The sequence below is a fragment of the Portunus trituberculatus genome, chromosome 45 (assembly GCF_017591435.1).
Source record: "Portunus trituberculatus isolate SZX2019 chromosome 45, ASM1759143v1, whole genome shotgun sequence".
NCBI classification, from domain to species: domain Eukaryota; kingdom Metazoa; phylum Arthropoda; class Malacostraca; order Decapoda; family Portunidae; genus Portunus; species Portunus trituberculatus.
Window position 1 is genome coordinate 5,789,980 of NC_059299.1, and position 15,000 is coordinate 5,804,979.

Below are 15,000 nucleotides of genomic sequence, written 5' to 3' on the forward strand. Positions count from 1 at the left end.
TATATTCAAGAAACAGGTAACAAAATAATTCCTTCCTTCCTTCCTTCCTTCCTTCTTTCTTTCCTTCCTTCTTTCCTTCCTTCCTTTCCTTCCTTTCCTCCTTCCTTCCTTCCTTCCTTCCTTCCTTCCTTCCTTTTGTCTTTCCTTCCTGCCTTCCTTCCTTCCTTCCTTCCTTCTGTCTTCCTTCCTTCTTTCCTTCCTTCCTTAGCTTATTACTTAACCAAGACTCAATCCTACTTAATATTCATGGACTTCTTTCCATCTTCCTTCCTTTCTTCCTTTCCTCCTTCCTTCTGTCCTCCTCTCCTTCCATATTCTCTTACTTCGTTGTTTTGTCTCATTTTCTTCATTGCTTTTTATTCTTTTTTGTTCATTTTCTTTCTCTTTCTGTTTCTCTTTTTGTATTACTTATCTCTTCGTTCATATTTCCTTCTTCCATCTTTGCTTTTCTCCTTTCCTTTCTTTCATTTCCTTTTTCTCTTCCTTTTATTCTTTCCCATCTTTCACTTTTCCTGTTTCATGCTTCCCTACATCAATTTTTCTTCCTTCTCCCTTTGCCTTTCTTTTATATTTCTCTCTCTCTCTCTCTCTCTCTCTCTCTCTCTCTCTCTCTCTCTCTCTCTCTCTCTCTCTCTCTCTCGTTCCCTTCCTTTCGTTTTCATGCTCTGATTCTATCCTTTGTCTTTTTATTGTTGCTTTTCATCTCTCTCTCTCTCTCTCTCTCTCTCTCTCTCTCTCTCTCTCTCTGGTAACAGCGTAGAATGACAAATATAAATGAGGTTATGAGAATCTTCCTTGCCCTCTATTCCCGTACATCTTCCCTATTACCATTGGTCCTCCCCTCTCCTCTCCCCTCTCCTCCTCTCCCCTCTCCTCTCCCTCTTCCCTCTTCTCTCCCTTAATATCTCCACTCCTATTTCTTCGTATCCTTTTCTCTCCTCTCCCCTTATCTCCTACATTCTCTCCTGTCCTTTCCTATTTTACTTCTCCCCTCTCCTTCTCTCCCTCTCTGTCTCTCTCTCCCCTCTCTCTCTCTCTCTCTCTCTCCCCTCGATTTGCTTGCACATTCACTTTTACTTCTTAACTTTTTCATTACTTTATTCATTTTTCCCCTCTTGTATCGGTCCCCTCTCAGTGTTGTGCTATTCCTTCCCCTCTTCTCCTCTTCTCTCTCCTCCTCCTCCTCCTCCTCCTCCTCCTCCACTTCCTACTCTTCCTCTTCTTCCCCCTTTCTGATTTACTTTTATTGGTTTTTTTTTTTGTTTATTTGTCTGTGGGACAGTTTTTGGGTTATTTGGTGTTGTGGTGATGTGGTTTTATTGTACGCAAGTGATAGTAGTAGTAGTAGTAGTAGTAGTAGTAGTAGTAGTAGTAGTAGTAGTGGTAAGTAGTAGTAGTAGTAGTAGTAGTAGTTATTTTCTCTGTAGATGTAATGTTCATTGTTCTTTTCCAAGTTTTATGTTTTCCTGTTAGATATTATGATGATTATGGACGGAAAATCTCTCTCTCTCTCTCTCTCTCTCTCTCTCTCTCTCTCTCTCTCTCTCTCTCTCTCTCTCTCTCTCTTTCAGCCGGCAGTGTTCATTCTTTATCCACACTTCCAGGAACAAGGGAAGTCTATGAATTTGAAAACATGCCGTCACTCCACCGCCTCTCTATCACGTCACTCACTCACTCATTCCCTTCACTCCCCTTCCCTTGCCTTCCTCTCCTTTGCCTTCCCTTCCTTTATCTTTCTCTTCCCTTCTTTCTTTTCCCTTTCCTTTCCTTTCATTTCATTTCCTTTATTTTCCTTTCCTTTCCTTCTCTTCTCTTCTCTTCTCTTCTCTTCTCTTCTCTTCCCTTCTCTTCCTTTTCCTTCCCTTTCTTTCCCTTCTCTTCTCCATTTTCATCTTTCCTTTTTCCTTATCCTTCCCTTTCCCTTTTCCTTACCTTTTCTTTCTTCTCCAATTTATTTCTTCTCTTTCCATCACATTTTCCATTTCCTTCATCTTTTCTTCTCTTTGTTTTCCCTCTCATTTATTTGACCTCATTTCGTCTCATTTTCCACTCCTCTATCTCTCTTCTTTTCGTTCCTTTATCCTTTTCGTCCCTTATTTATTTCCTCTTATTTCATGCTTTTCCCTTCCTATTTTCTTCTATTCTCCTTCCCCTTCTTCTCCTTTCCTTCTCCTTTCCTTTTTCTCTCTTTCCTTTTTCCTCTTTCCAGTTTCCTCTCTTCTCTTCTCTCTTTTGTCTTGTCTTGTCTTGTCTTGTCTTCTCTCCTCTCCTCTCCTCTCCTCTCCTCTCTCTCTCTCTCTCTCTCTCTCTCTCTCTCTCTCTCTCTCTCTCTCTCTCTCTCTCTCTCTCTCTCTCTCTACCCCGGGGCATAAAGAAGTGAAGAGAAACACATAAATTCTTTGTCGATTTTACTATAAAAAACAAATTCCCTCTACAGCAATTATACGGAGCGAGGGGGGGTGGGGGTCAGGTTGGGGGGCTCTACTAAAGGGAGGAGTGTGGTCCTCTAATGTGGGAGGGGTAAAGGGGTGATGGTTCTTCAATATTAGAAAAAATAATAATAATAACAAGGGTTTGAAAAAGTTAGGGTTTGGAGGAACACTTTGTTTCATACACGTCATTAACATAAACTACGGTAAGGTCGATTCTCTAAGACCCCCAGCCTTATATAAACACCTTTATTTATATATATGCATTTGGTAATCTTCAATGTACACCTATATAAACAACTCCCTTATCCCGGAAAAATACAGGGAGTACCAGATTGCCAACTTTCACACACACATAACATTATTTTCCTTCTATATTATTTCTCAAACTGCACCTTTTTTTTACTATTTTTCTCGTGTTTTTCTGTTTGCTTTTGTCTCCGCTCTAAAGTCTCGGGGGTGGAAAGAAAACGGGAGCGACATATTGTATCATACCAGAATGTTATGATTATGTGCAGGAATGAGAAGAAAAAAACATACACCTTTTTTTTTCAGCAAGTATACACAAGTTAACAAACATACAAAACTGCAAGTATATGTGTGTGTGTGTGTGTGTGTGTGTGTGTGTGTGTGTGTGTGTGTGTGTGTGTGTGTGTGTGTGTGTGTGTGTGTGTGTGTGTGTGTGTGTGTGTGTGTGTGTGTGTTAATGTGTCCATTGCGTGTATTTGGAAGGTTTTATTACCAAAGTTATCCTGCTGGTAATACTAAATTGTAAATAACTAACCTGAAATTCCTTATATACTTTAATTCCTTTCATTTTTCTTAATTTTCCTTTCTCATTTTCTTTTCCTGCCACTGCTTTCATTCCATCACACTCCTGTCCCTCCTTTTCTTTCATTAATTTCCGTTTTCATTGATTACTTTCCCTATTTTTCTTGCATTTTTCTTTCATTTCCTCTCCTCTCATTGTTCTCTTTCGTATTTATCTTCCCTAACTTTCGTTCCTTCCCAAATCTTCGAAATCTCTTGCGTCATATTCTTTTAATTTCGCTCACTTTCTCTCCTCCCATCGCCTTCCTTTTGATCTTTACACCACGACTAATTTGAACTAAAGTCCTGAGTCACTACCTTAACTCACACTCATCTCACCTGTCACCTTCACCTGTCACCTTCACCTGTCACCTTCACCCGTCAATTTATCATATAACGTTCATTTTCCTATACATCAATCATCTTCCGGAATCCACATTTTTTTTTTTCACACACACTTGTCATAATCTTTTTCACACCTGTCTGTCACGTTACTCATTACCTGTCGTGCTCAACTTGGGGGTATTTTCACGCTCACCTTGCTCTCTCGCTCACGTGTCATTCCATTTTCATTATCTGTCACGGGGGACTAAATTAATCTACCTGTCAGAGCCCCTGCGATCACGTGGCGTTTACCTGGCAAGCACGGCGTTAAAATAGTCAGCATCATGAAAGGGAGGAGTCAACATTGAGTGTGATAAAAAAGTACTTCGTTTTCGCCATTAGCGTGTTGATAGCTGCGTCATTTCGGCGCGAACATGATAGAGCAAAGTGAAGCGTGATGTTGTGGTGTTAATTGCTATTTTGTGTGTGTGTGTGTGTGTGTGTGTGTGTGTGTGTGTGTGTGTGTGTGTGTGTGTGTGTGTTTTATGTATGTATTCTCTCTCTCTCTCTCTCTCTCTCTCTCTCTCTCTCTCTCTCTCTCTCATCAGACAAGTTACTCCACTCTGAGGTGATTGTTATGAGAGAGCAAGCAGGCTGCACTTTTTTAATATCCTACACACACACACACACACACACACACACACACACACACACACACACACACACACACACACACACAGCGGCAGTATAGTATATTTACACTACTCCTTCTCTTTCTTTGACGTAAATAGATTATCGTTACAAAAACACGCACAGTAACTTGACGCATACACTTGATTGTTCAAAGCCAAAGGAAACAAGAGGAATAGGAAATAGATGATAATGAAGACAATAGACATAACACTCTCTTCAGCCTATCAACCTATCAACAAAGTACCCTAGTGGCGAAACTCACCGGGAAATACATCACATAACTGACCTTATTGACACGAGACCCGCAGCACCATCACACACTCTAGTGAAGATAAAACACATAAAATATTCCTCAGTGGCCATTCGCATCACATCGCTCACTTATAAAAGACTACGACGCTTCATGACCAGTAGAAAACGCCATGCGCAGCCACATAACAGCTCCAAAACTATACAATGCGCAGTTTTGGCAGAGCTATCTAATAATAATCATGCATCTTATTGTCCGGACCTCAATGCTTTACGCGCCAGCCTTCACAAATACCCTTGAGCTGCTAAATTAATCCCAGCGCAGCGTAGAGCTCATGTAAAGAAAACGGAGTATGGGGATATTGATGTTTTTATTTCATTGAAGGGGAGGCTTGCGTATGTTGCAGGGATTAAGAGATTTGATCAACATGACGGGGAAAACATGTTGTGTTGTTTCTGCCCTTTGTGTTCTTCGGGAGAGTGGGAATTATGGGTAAGGGATTTGGTCAAGTTTTGTTTTTTTTATGTTTTCCGTGTGTTTGGTAAAAGTTTGGGAGGATTGTGACGTATGGATGGGGGAAAAGGAGCCTGTAGTTTCCTAGTTTCCCCTTTTTTTTCATCTAGCTTCTGTGTGTGTGTGTGTGTGTGTGTGTGTGTGTGTGTGTGTGTGTGTGTGTGTGTGTGTGTGTGTGTGTGTGTGTGTGTGTGTGTGTGTCCTGCGTGAGAGAGAGCTTGAATTTGATAGTGATTTTTCCTTTCCCTCTTTCCCCTCTTTTTTGGGGTCAAGAAATGTTTTTTCGGTCTTCTCTGTTGCTTTCTAAAGATTTACTTGTTTTTCTCGCCTCCACGTGTCAATCTTTCCCTTGTTTCCTCTTGTTTTCCCTTTTTTTCCAGCTTTTCTTACACTCCCGCCTTCCTTCACGTCTTTTCACTGACACTCGAGGGTTCAAGGTTATTTTTACACTGGTGGTGGTGGTGGTGGTGGTGGTGGTGGTGGTGAGGGCGGGTGGCTCTGAGTGACTGACTGGTTAAGTGCTCCGCCGTGTTCACTAGTGTTGACGGTCTTACTGTATGGGAGACGCACTGAGTTACTCCTTCCATGCTCCCTGCTTGACTGACTGACTAGCTGGCGTCTTGTTGATCGTGTTGTATCGAAGACTAACTGATTGACTCCCTCCCTGCCTACCTGACTGATTGACTTGCTATTTCCCTGCCTGCCTGACTGACTTACTTTTCCTTTTCCTTCCTTCATTCCCCTGACTTATTTCCTCCCTTCCCTTTCTCCCTTCCCTGCCTGATTGATGACTTATTCCCTCTCTGCCTGCTTGCTTGCCTGACTGACTTGCACCCTGCTTCCCTGACTTGCTGACTAGTTGGCTGCCTTGCTGAAAAATGGCTCGGCAGAAAGGTGACTGACTGAATTAACATGACTAGTTGACTGATTGTCGGAATCACAGACTATATGACTGACCAGCTGACTGACTAGAGGGCTGATAGACTTACTGACTTAATGACTCACTGACGGGATAAAGCAGTGAAATTTAGAGAGTTTTTTGAGTGATTGACTGAATGATTGTGTATGATTAACTGCCTGTCTGATTTTGGATGATTGTCTAATTGATTGGCGGGAAAGTATCATTGTCACTAACGGAGAATAAGATTAACACTAGAAAGCTTGACAGAAACACACCTTGCGGGATGCCTTGTAATACTACTACTCTATCAAAGCTAAGTACAGTTCCTTCTCTATTTAACTTCAGGTGAATGTAAATATGAAAAAAAGACAGAAAATCTAGATGTAAATAGAGCGATAAGAAAATGTGTCTTATTTTTTTATTATAATAGATGAAAAGGTGAGAGATAAGTGGATATTGTTAATGGCAATTGTGTCTTGCAGTGGTGAATTTTACAGTGAAGGAAATTAGAAAGGATGCAGCATATGTAGAGATAAGAAAAAAAAAAAAGTGACGTGGCTTAAACTTGTAATAGAGAAAGAGGAGAGAAAGATGAGTTGACTAATTAAAAAGAAAAAAAAATTGTCCTGCAATGATAAATGTTATTAAGAACAGAAAAGATACATAACCAGGAGAGGTCAGAAAATGTCTTAATTCAGCCTGTAGAGGATAAATTTGAGGGTAGTTTTCTCTTGCACCTGAATCATAAAGGCTTAACTGTACACTTGAAGAGGCAAAACTCCCGCCAACCCCGGAGGTCTGAGTGAGCTGGTAATTAACTAATGGTCTTTGATATGGTTTTGTAAGCTTGTCTTTCTTTACGACTCGCTCCATTTTACCGGTAACAAAGGTACACGTAATTGCTCTCTGATTATCCTGCATTAGTTTTCTTGCCTTTGTTTCGCCTCACTGATTTTTTTGGTCGGAAGGAAATGATGAGACTTACCTTTGTTGTGCCTTCATTACTCGCACCGTTTTTATCTTTTCCATCTTTGTATTTTGTTTGAGTGGTTTTGGAGATTATTAATTGAGATGTTGTGAAGTAATCCTAAAGAAGTTTGTGTAGTGAATAAGTGAATATTTTGTGTTTGAGAGAGAGAGAGAGAGAGAGAGAGAGAGAGAGAGAGGGAGAAGGAAGTACGAGTATAAACCCTATCCTGTACCGTGTGTAGGTGTGAGGGAGACACTGATGAGGTGCGCCACTTGGTTCAGGAGCGAACTGGTGCAGCGAAGGTGACATTATGCAGACGAGGCAACACCACCACGACCACAGTCACCACCACCACCACCACCACCACCACCTACTCAACACAAAACCACCGGGCACATTTACATATCAGTGACCCACCTTACCAGACCGTCGCAAGCTCCCTATTGAGACATTATCCAAAAATACCTAGGAGAAACAAATATAAGATGAATAAATAGAAATAAACAATGCCTTTTTTTCCCACTTTTTAACACTATAAGTACATCACGTTATTGTTCATCTTCTTTGTGGCTGTTACTGTTGTCATTGTCCTTACCAGTATGTTAATATTACCAACAAAGAAACAGACATTCAGGTCATGATATACACTAGACTTGAGGGACTACAGGGCTAAGGGTGTTTGTTGTTTGTCTTGCTTCCTGGCGGGGCGAGGCCGTGGAATCATCTGACAGGGAGCAGGTGGGTGAGGACGACCTTGATGACCACCGCGAGGAGCAGCCCGGAGGTGGAGGAGGAGCAGAAGGAGGGGCAGAGAAGAGGCGCGGCTGAAGAGTGTCCCCGCCTCTGTACTGCCGCCACGGTGTCTCCTCCTACACACACACGGAGGGAGAGAAGAATTCATCATTAAAAGAGCGAGTATTCAGACCCTCAGACCTTCACCCCCTCAGCCCCTCAGCCCCCCGGGACGCCTCGCTCTCTGGACATTCTCTGCGCAAACTGAAATCAATGTGGTATCGGTTCCTGCCTGTGATTTCGCCCAGTTCAGCTCAGCGGGTCAGATCTTGGTCACTCCCTCCTTTTATCCCTCCCTCCCTCCTATCCCTTCCCTTCCCGTCCCTTCCCTTCCCTTCCTTTCCTTTCCTTTCTTTTCCCTTCTTCCCTTCCTTTCCTTCTTCCTCCCTCCCAAGCTCCATCCCTTCTCTCCTTTCCTTCTTCTTTCTATTTCTCCCTTCCTTACCTCCCCTTCCATTCCCTTCCTTTCCTTCCCCTTCTTCTTGTTTCCTTATCTCCCTTCGACTTTATACCATGTCTCCCTTTTTTCTTTAATCTAATTTTTATTCATCTACTTTCCTTATTCCTTCATTCTTTCCCGTTTCTACTTCCCTTTGTATATCTTTCTTCTTTTACGCCCTTTGTTCCTCCCTCTATCCTTCTTTTTCTCCCTTCCTACTTTCCTCCGGACGTTTGCCTCTCCCTCCTTCTCTCTTTCTTACATGCACCTGTGTTTGACTATCTCAGCTGTGTGTTTGTGTGTGTATTTGTATGTTTGTGTGTGTTTCTTCATCCCTCCTTTCGTCTGTGTCTCCCTCCCTTTCTCTTCTCTCTTTTTTGTGTGCTCATGTTTGAATATTTCAGGTGTGTGTGTGTGTGTGTGTGTGTGTGTGTGTGTGTGTGTGTGTGTGTGTGTGTGTGTGTGTGTTTTCTTTGTTAATCTCCCTTGTATAATATAACAAGGTCAAATTTAATGCCACTTGAAATCAAATTAACTTATACACTAGCGGAATGAAATTTGAATTAGCAAGTAATGTCAGAAGGAATGTAATATTAATGCAATATGATTCGTAACAAGACCGCAATGGAACAAAATAATAACCATGGTCGCTTTTCTTTCTTTTATCCCGGCTTTTCTTTTTTTTCATTTTTTCCCGCGGGGCCAGCAAGGTCACCGCGGCGTAAAAGCGAGTGATGAAGTGATGAAAAGTGATGAAAAAGTGATGAAAAGTGAAACAGAAAAAGCTATCAGGCACGTGTTTGTATTTGGCATTGGTTGGCGTGCTGCCTGTACGTGTATGCATCTGTATGTATGAGTATGCGTGTGTGTGTGTGTGTGTGTGTGTGTGTGTGTGTGTGTGTGTGTGTGTGTGTGCGTGTTCGTGTGTGTGTAGTGTTTGTTGCAGCACACAGAATCCGCAGTATCCGAGGCGTTCAAAGGCTACGAATAAATAAAGGAAGAAAAAGGCATGTTAGTTTTGTGGTTGCAGGAGTTTGGGTTTTTAATGGGGCTGAGGAGGGCTGGGATGGCCAAAAAAACAACGCTAACTTATTGCTCCTTGTCAGGATTAATTAAAGTCTGGATATTTCTGCCGCTAATCCACAGTGCATTTTTACTTTTGACTAGGCGCTCCTGGGATCTTTAATTTAAACATTGCACGTGGTGTTATGTACATGGATTCATAAAGGTTACCAGAGAGAGAGAGAGAGAGAGAGAGAGAGAGAGAGAAATATTATAACTATTTCCCTCGGGTACAAATGAAAGTAAATGAACAAGAGTGAGAATACAACTTCCACACACTCTTACACATGAATGAAAGTTGTAATATATTTCCTCACCTAAACTCTTGTTGTGTCTCCCCTGCCTAGTTAATCTCTCCTCTTATCTTGCTGGTTTATGAGAGCATCGTAAATCTCTTTAAACTTATTACGTAGTGCGCGTTTTAGGAAGGCTACTGTACACACACACACACACACACACACACACACACACACACACACACACACACACACACACACACACACACACACACACACACACACACACACACACACACACTTACCTTTTTTTTACTGCTAATGGCACTTATTATCTTATTTGTGCAAGCCAAGGTAATTTTCGAAGCAGAAATTATTAAGTTTACTCAAAAAACTTTGGTAGACATATTCAATCACTCCTTCCTCAATGAGTGACAGATAAAAATAAAAATGAAAATAGAAAAAGAGATCTCATTTTACTCGGGGCTACTAAATTGAAAAAGTTTAGCAGTAAAAAAACGTTTAACATTCTCGCAACAATTTCATTCATGTTCCTAATGTCGTAAGTTAAAAAAAAGGATGCTATGATGCAGTATTGTAGCAAGACATGTAATCAATAATTTAGATATTGAGTCGAACAATCAACTAGTCAGTTTGTCAATCATTCAAACAATCAGCCATTTAAGCAGTCAGTTAGTCAGTTAACCAATGAATCAATCAGTTGTTATCTACGCAACACGTCTAAGAACTCAATAAAAAAAAATACATGTATACAATAGTTCTTCTTCAAGGCACATATCTAACTATCAATCAGTAATCTAAAACTATTCTGGACTTAACCCCTTCAGTACTGGGATGCATTTTTACCATAAATTTTGGGTATGATTAGACGATTTTACTGACATAAGATAAAGTGTATGGAGGTCAGAAGATACATGGCCAGTCTTCACTATTTCAATCCCCACACACAAGTTTCTGAAGCTGTATAAAATCACCGAATAATAAGCAGAATGAATATAGAAACGCGTCATGGTACTGAATGGGTTAAAGGACACTCAATCCATTCACTCAACAATACATAACACAGTAACTGCTTCACGTACTTTCCGTGACGAAGACCAGCACGAAGGCGGGCTCCACGTTAGGGGGAATGCAAGAGTAGTTCCCGGAGTCCGTTTGTCTAAGGTTGGAGAGAAAAAATAGGAAATGTCAGAGATTATTTGTGTTTGCTCCTATAAAAACACGCTGGAAATAAGACCAAGTGTGGGGATTATATACTTGAGATTTGTAGTTGGTTAAAGTTCTTGTATGTGTGTGTGTGTGTGTGTGTGTGTGTGTGTGTGTGTGTGTGTGTGTGTGTGTGTGTGTGTGTGTGTGTGTGTGTGTGTGTATCTTCTTCACTTATCAGATATTTTAGAAGAGGATGAAAAGAAGACGAAGGAGAATTAGCAGTAGAAAAATAAATATGATGTGAATTACAAAGAGGAGGAGGAGGAGGAGGGGGAGGAGGAAGAGGACACAGATAAGGGTAATATTAATTAGTTATGCAAAGAACGTGGAAAACAGGAGACATAATAATTAAGGGACACGGAGGGAAAAAAAAAATAGGGAGTCAGAGAAGGAAATTTGCATAATGGATTGAAAAGGAGGGAATGAAGAAAGGAAGGAGAGAAGGAAGAAATGCAAAATCCATCTTGACATTACTTCTTAACACTGGTTTCCTGAATAATGTTGTACCATGAATGTTGATGTGGGAAATGATTGAAGAGAGAGAGAGAGAGAGAGAGAGAGAGAGAGAGAGAGAGAGAGAGAGAGAGAGAGAGAGAGAGAGAGAGAGAGAGAGAGAGAGAACTGATTATGATGATGAATTAGAATTATACGAATTGCAGTTGTGGAAATCAAATTAGTATGAAAACCAGACGAGAGAGAGAGAGAGAGAGAGAGAGAGAGAGAGAGAGAGAGAGAGAGAGAGAGAATATGCAACGACAAGCAGAGAAAACAAAACAATGGAAGGGATATTTTGTTGAGGTAAAAGATGCAGTGTGTTGAAATTGAGTTTACATGTTGGATCTCTCTCTCTCTCTCTCTCTCTCTCTCTCTCTCTCTCTCTCTCTCTCTCTCTCTCTCTCTCGACCTCACTTTATCATTAAATCATCACCATTTGTACCTTTTATCATATTAATATCCCTTGTGTGTGTGTGTGTGTGTGTGTGTGTGTGTGTGTGTGTGTGTGTGTGTGTGTGTGTGTGTGTGTGTGTGTGTGTGTGTGTGTGTGTGTGTGTGTGTGTGTGTGTGTGTGTGCGTGTGTGTCATGTTTACACCCATTCAAAACATCATATACATAACATATATACAATTATTAACTAAGTATATGTAAATGTGTATAGATGTGCAGTGGTGACATTTTTTCCTCCATTTTTTCCTTTACTTTTTGCAGGTAAGTGCGTGTGTGTGTGTCTTACCTGGCGTCTGTGATGGTGAGTCGGGACTGCGTGGTGGTGCCCTCAGCCTGCGTGTTGACGTCAAGGCGATGTCTCGTGTCATCATAGTTCACCATCCCCTCACCGTGGTACCAGAACACAAAGGCTGGCTTGCTCTGACGGGACAAAGGATCTTCTTCAGAAAACGCTCTGCTCTTTCACTGCATCTAATTTTAAAGGTTACAGATGATTACTGGTGTTCAATAGTGTTTCTCTGGCTGACATTAAAAAAAATCATCTTAATCCGTCACTACAACCATAAAAAAAACACTTGTGAAAACCCGAGTCACTTCCACTAGAGCCTTTTTGAATACAGTGGAGTGCTATGAAGATGATTTTCAGAATATAGTAAAACACAGAGAAAAGGCAGAGATAGAGAGATAGATACAGAGATTCACTAACCTTCCATGAGCTGGTATAGGGTAAGGGTAAGTGGATGATAGGATGTGGGAAGGAAGGAAAAAGAGAGAGGCTTTTTACCGGAGTGTACAAAGGGAGAGGTTAGGGGGAGATTTAGGGAAAGATTAACCTTTATCTTGAGCCTGACTAGATACGGGATAGATACTGGCCTGAAAAATGGGGTGTAGTAAAGAGTGTCAGAGGGAATGTTAGACTCCACTGAACTAGGAAAGAATTGGAGCGGAGAGGGAAGGGGAGAGAGAAAGAGAAAGCCTATACTGTGCTGTTGATAGATTAAAGGAACATAAGGCTGCAGATGACGTGAAGGACAGGGAGGAGAGAGGAAAAGGGAGTGAGTAGGCCTAAGGAAAGGACAAGAGGCAAAGAGGAGTAAAGGATGAAGCTTAAGAGACATTTATTGTGACGGGAGGAGGAGGATGATAGACAGGAGGCGGAGAGACACAGGTCTAGAGGGAGGGAGGCATGAATATTATGGATGGAAAGCTGCAAAGAAAATGGGAAAAAGGGAAAAAAGGAAAGTGGAAAAAAGATTTATTGAAGAGTTAGCTGAGAAAAAAGCTTAGGGATAAAAGTTATTAGAGTTTCAAAGTGATGATTAAATATAAATTAATAATGAGACTAACGATACGAGGTAGAAACAAGAAAAATCAATAGAAAAAAAAAATAGATACAGATAGAAAGGAAAACATGATATATAGAAAAAAAATAATGAAAAGAAAAGTGAAGTGATTACATTTGAATAGAAAGGATAAACTGGTATACGTAAAAGCTTGAAATATGATAGAGAGAGAGAGAGAGAAATAGAGAGAGAGAGAGAGAGAGAGAGAGAGAGAGAGAGAGAGAGAGAGAGAGAGAGAGAGAGAGAGAGAGAGAGAGAGAATGCTACACGGAAAATATTGCCATTCTAGTCGAGAAGCGAAATAAAAAAAGAAAGAGAGAGAGAGAATGCCAGAAACGATGAAAAAGAAAGCAAGCGGATGGAATGTCAAAGATAGTGACGGAAGGGAAATAAAAAAACAAACACGGAATGCTGTCAATGAATGAGATTAGAAGATAAAACAGATAAAGCCAGGAGGAGGAAGAGGAAGGCTTGAAGACAGTGTAAATAAGAGATAAAGAAGAATGGATAGACAGAAATGAAAGAAGAATGTTTGCAGAAGGAGGAGATGTAAAGATGTAGATATGAATAAAGGTGATAGTGAAAAAAAAGGTAAATAGAAACAGGCAAGATTGAATGATAAATAGGAATAGATAAATAAAGAAGATAGATAAATAGAAAAAAATGTGAAAGTGAAGAGGAACGTAGAAGTAAAAGAAGATAAGATAAAGAAAAATGCGATAAAAGCTAGATGAAATGATGATGAGAGAGAGAGAGAGAGAGAGAGAGAGAGAGAGAGAGAGAGAGAGAGAGAGAGAGAGAGAGAGAGAGAGAGAGAGAGAGAGAGAGAGTAAAAATAATTAACCGATAGAATGTAATAAACGAAAAGGATAACAGGAAGATAAATAACAAAAGATAAATAAATAAACAAACGAGAGACGTGTTCTTCATATTTATCTTCATTTTTTTATTTCTCTTTTCTTTCTTTTATTTTTGTTTCATTACCTGCCTCTCACCTCATATTCTGTCGCCCCCCTCCCCCCTCAAACCTCCCTCTCCCGCTCCCCTCCTCGACCCCTGTGGCACTGACGAAATGGAATGATGTTTGTTCTGGTGCATGATGTTGTTTGAATGTTTGTTTGCGTGCCTGTCTCTCTCTCTCTCTCTCTCTCTCTCTCTCTCTCTCTCTCTCTCTCTCTCTCTCTCTCTCTCTCTCTCTCTCTCTCTGTGCTGCAGCGGAGGACACACTACCAGGTTTTTTTGCGTTGTGTATGTGTGTGTGTGTGTGTGTGTGTGTGTGTGTGTGTGTGTGTGTGTGTGTGTGTGTGTGTAGGTGGAGAGATAAGGTTTCGTTACGGTGTGTACTTGTGTAGGTTATGGTGGTGGTGGTAGTGGTGGTGGTGGTGATAGTGATGGTGGTAGTAGTGGTGGTGGTGGTTAGTATTAGTGGTTATAATAATAGTGAGGTAGGAGTGGTAATGACAATGGTGGTGATGGGATTGATGATAATGGTGGTGATTTAATGGGGAAATGGTAGCAGTAGTAATATGACATAGGAAGGAAAGAAGAAAAAAGAAGGAAGAAGAAGAAGGAGGAGGAGGAGGAGGAGGAGGACGAGGAGGAGGAGGAGGAGAACAGCTTATTCCGTCAGTGAGAAAAGGAAAGGCTGTCCTGTGATCAATTCATAATAAAGTACAAAAGTTCGAAAGGTCAGGGGAGGAAACCTATTTTTTTCCTGCTGTTTTTTGAAGACCAATCAGTGGAAAGAAAAAAAAATATAGGCAAAGGAACCAGAAGAAGAGGGGAAGAAAGAAGAAACGAGACATGAAAGATAGATAAAGTAAATAGATATAAAGATAAGAAAAATGGATAGATAGTGATATAGATAAATTAGATAAACATGAAAGAAGGAATAAGGATAGAACTGAAAGATTGATATATTAGAAAGAGAAAGCAATAAAAATGATAAAGAAATAGGATACAGAAGACGAAATAAAGAAGATAGATGAATATGAATGAAGAAAATACAAAGATGAAGGAACGAATAGAATAAATAGAGGAATCAAAATAGAAATAATGGAAA

The 15,000-nt window shown here is 40.6% G+C and overlaps 1 protein-coding gene across 4 annotated transcripts in view; it reads right to left on the reverse strand.

Annotated features, from left to right (window-relative positions):
• Window positions 1-5,139: 5,139 nt before the first annotated feature.
• Window positions 5,140-15,000, reverse strand: part of LOC123519326 (zwei Ig domain protein zig-8-like) — a 94,965-nt gene continuing 85,104 nt past the window's right edge. For all 4 annotated transcript variants that reach the window (XM_045280546.1, XM_045280545.1, XM_045280548.1 and 1 more), the window contains 3 exons: window positions 11,882-12,015; window positions 10,523-10,599; window positions 5,140-7,759 (listed from right to left, as the gene is read on the reverse strand). In XM_045280546.1, coding sequence (XP_045136481.1) covers window positions 7,611-7,759; window positions 10,523-10,599; window positions 11,882-12,015 — 360 coding nt within the window. In that variant the 3' untranslated portion in view covers window positions 5,140-7,610. The remainder of the gene's footprint in view (window positions 7,760-10,522; window positions 10,600-11,881; window positions 12,016-15,000) is intronic.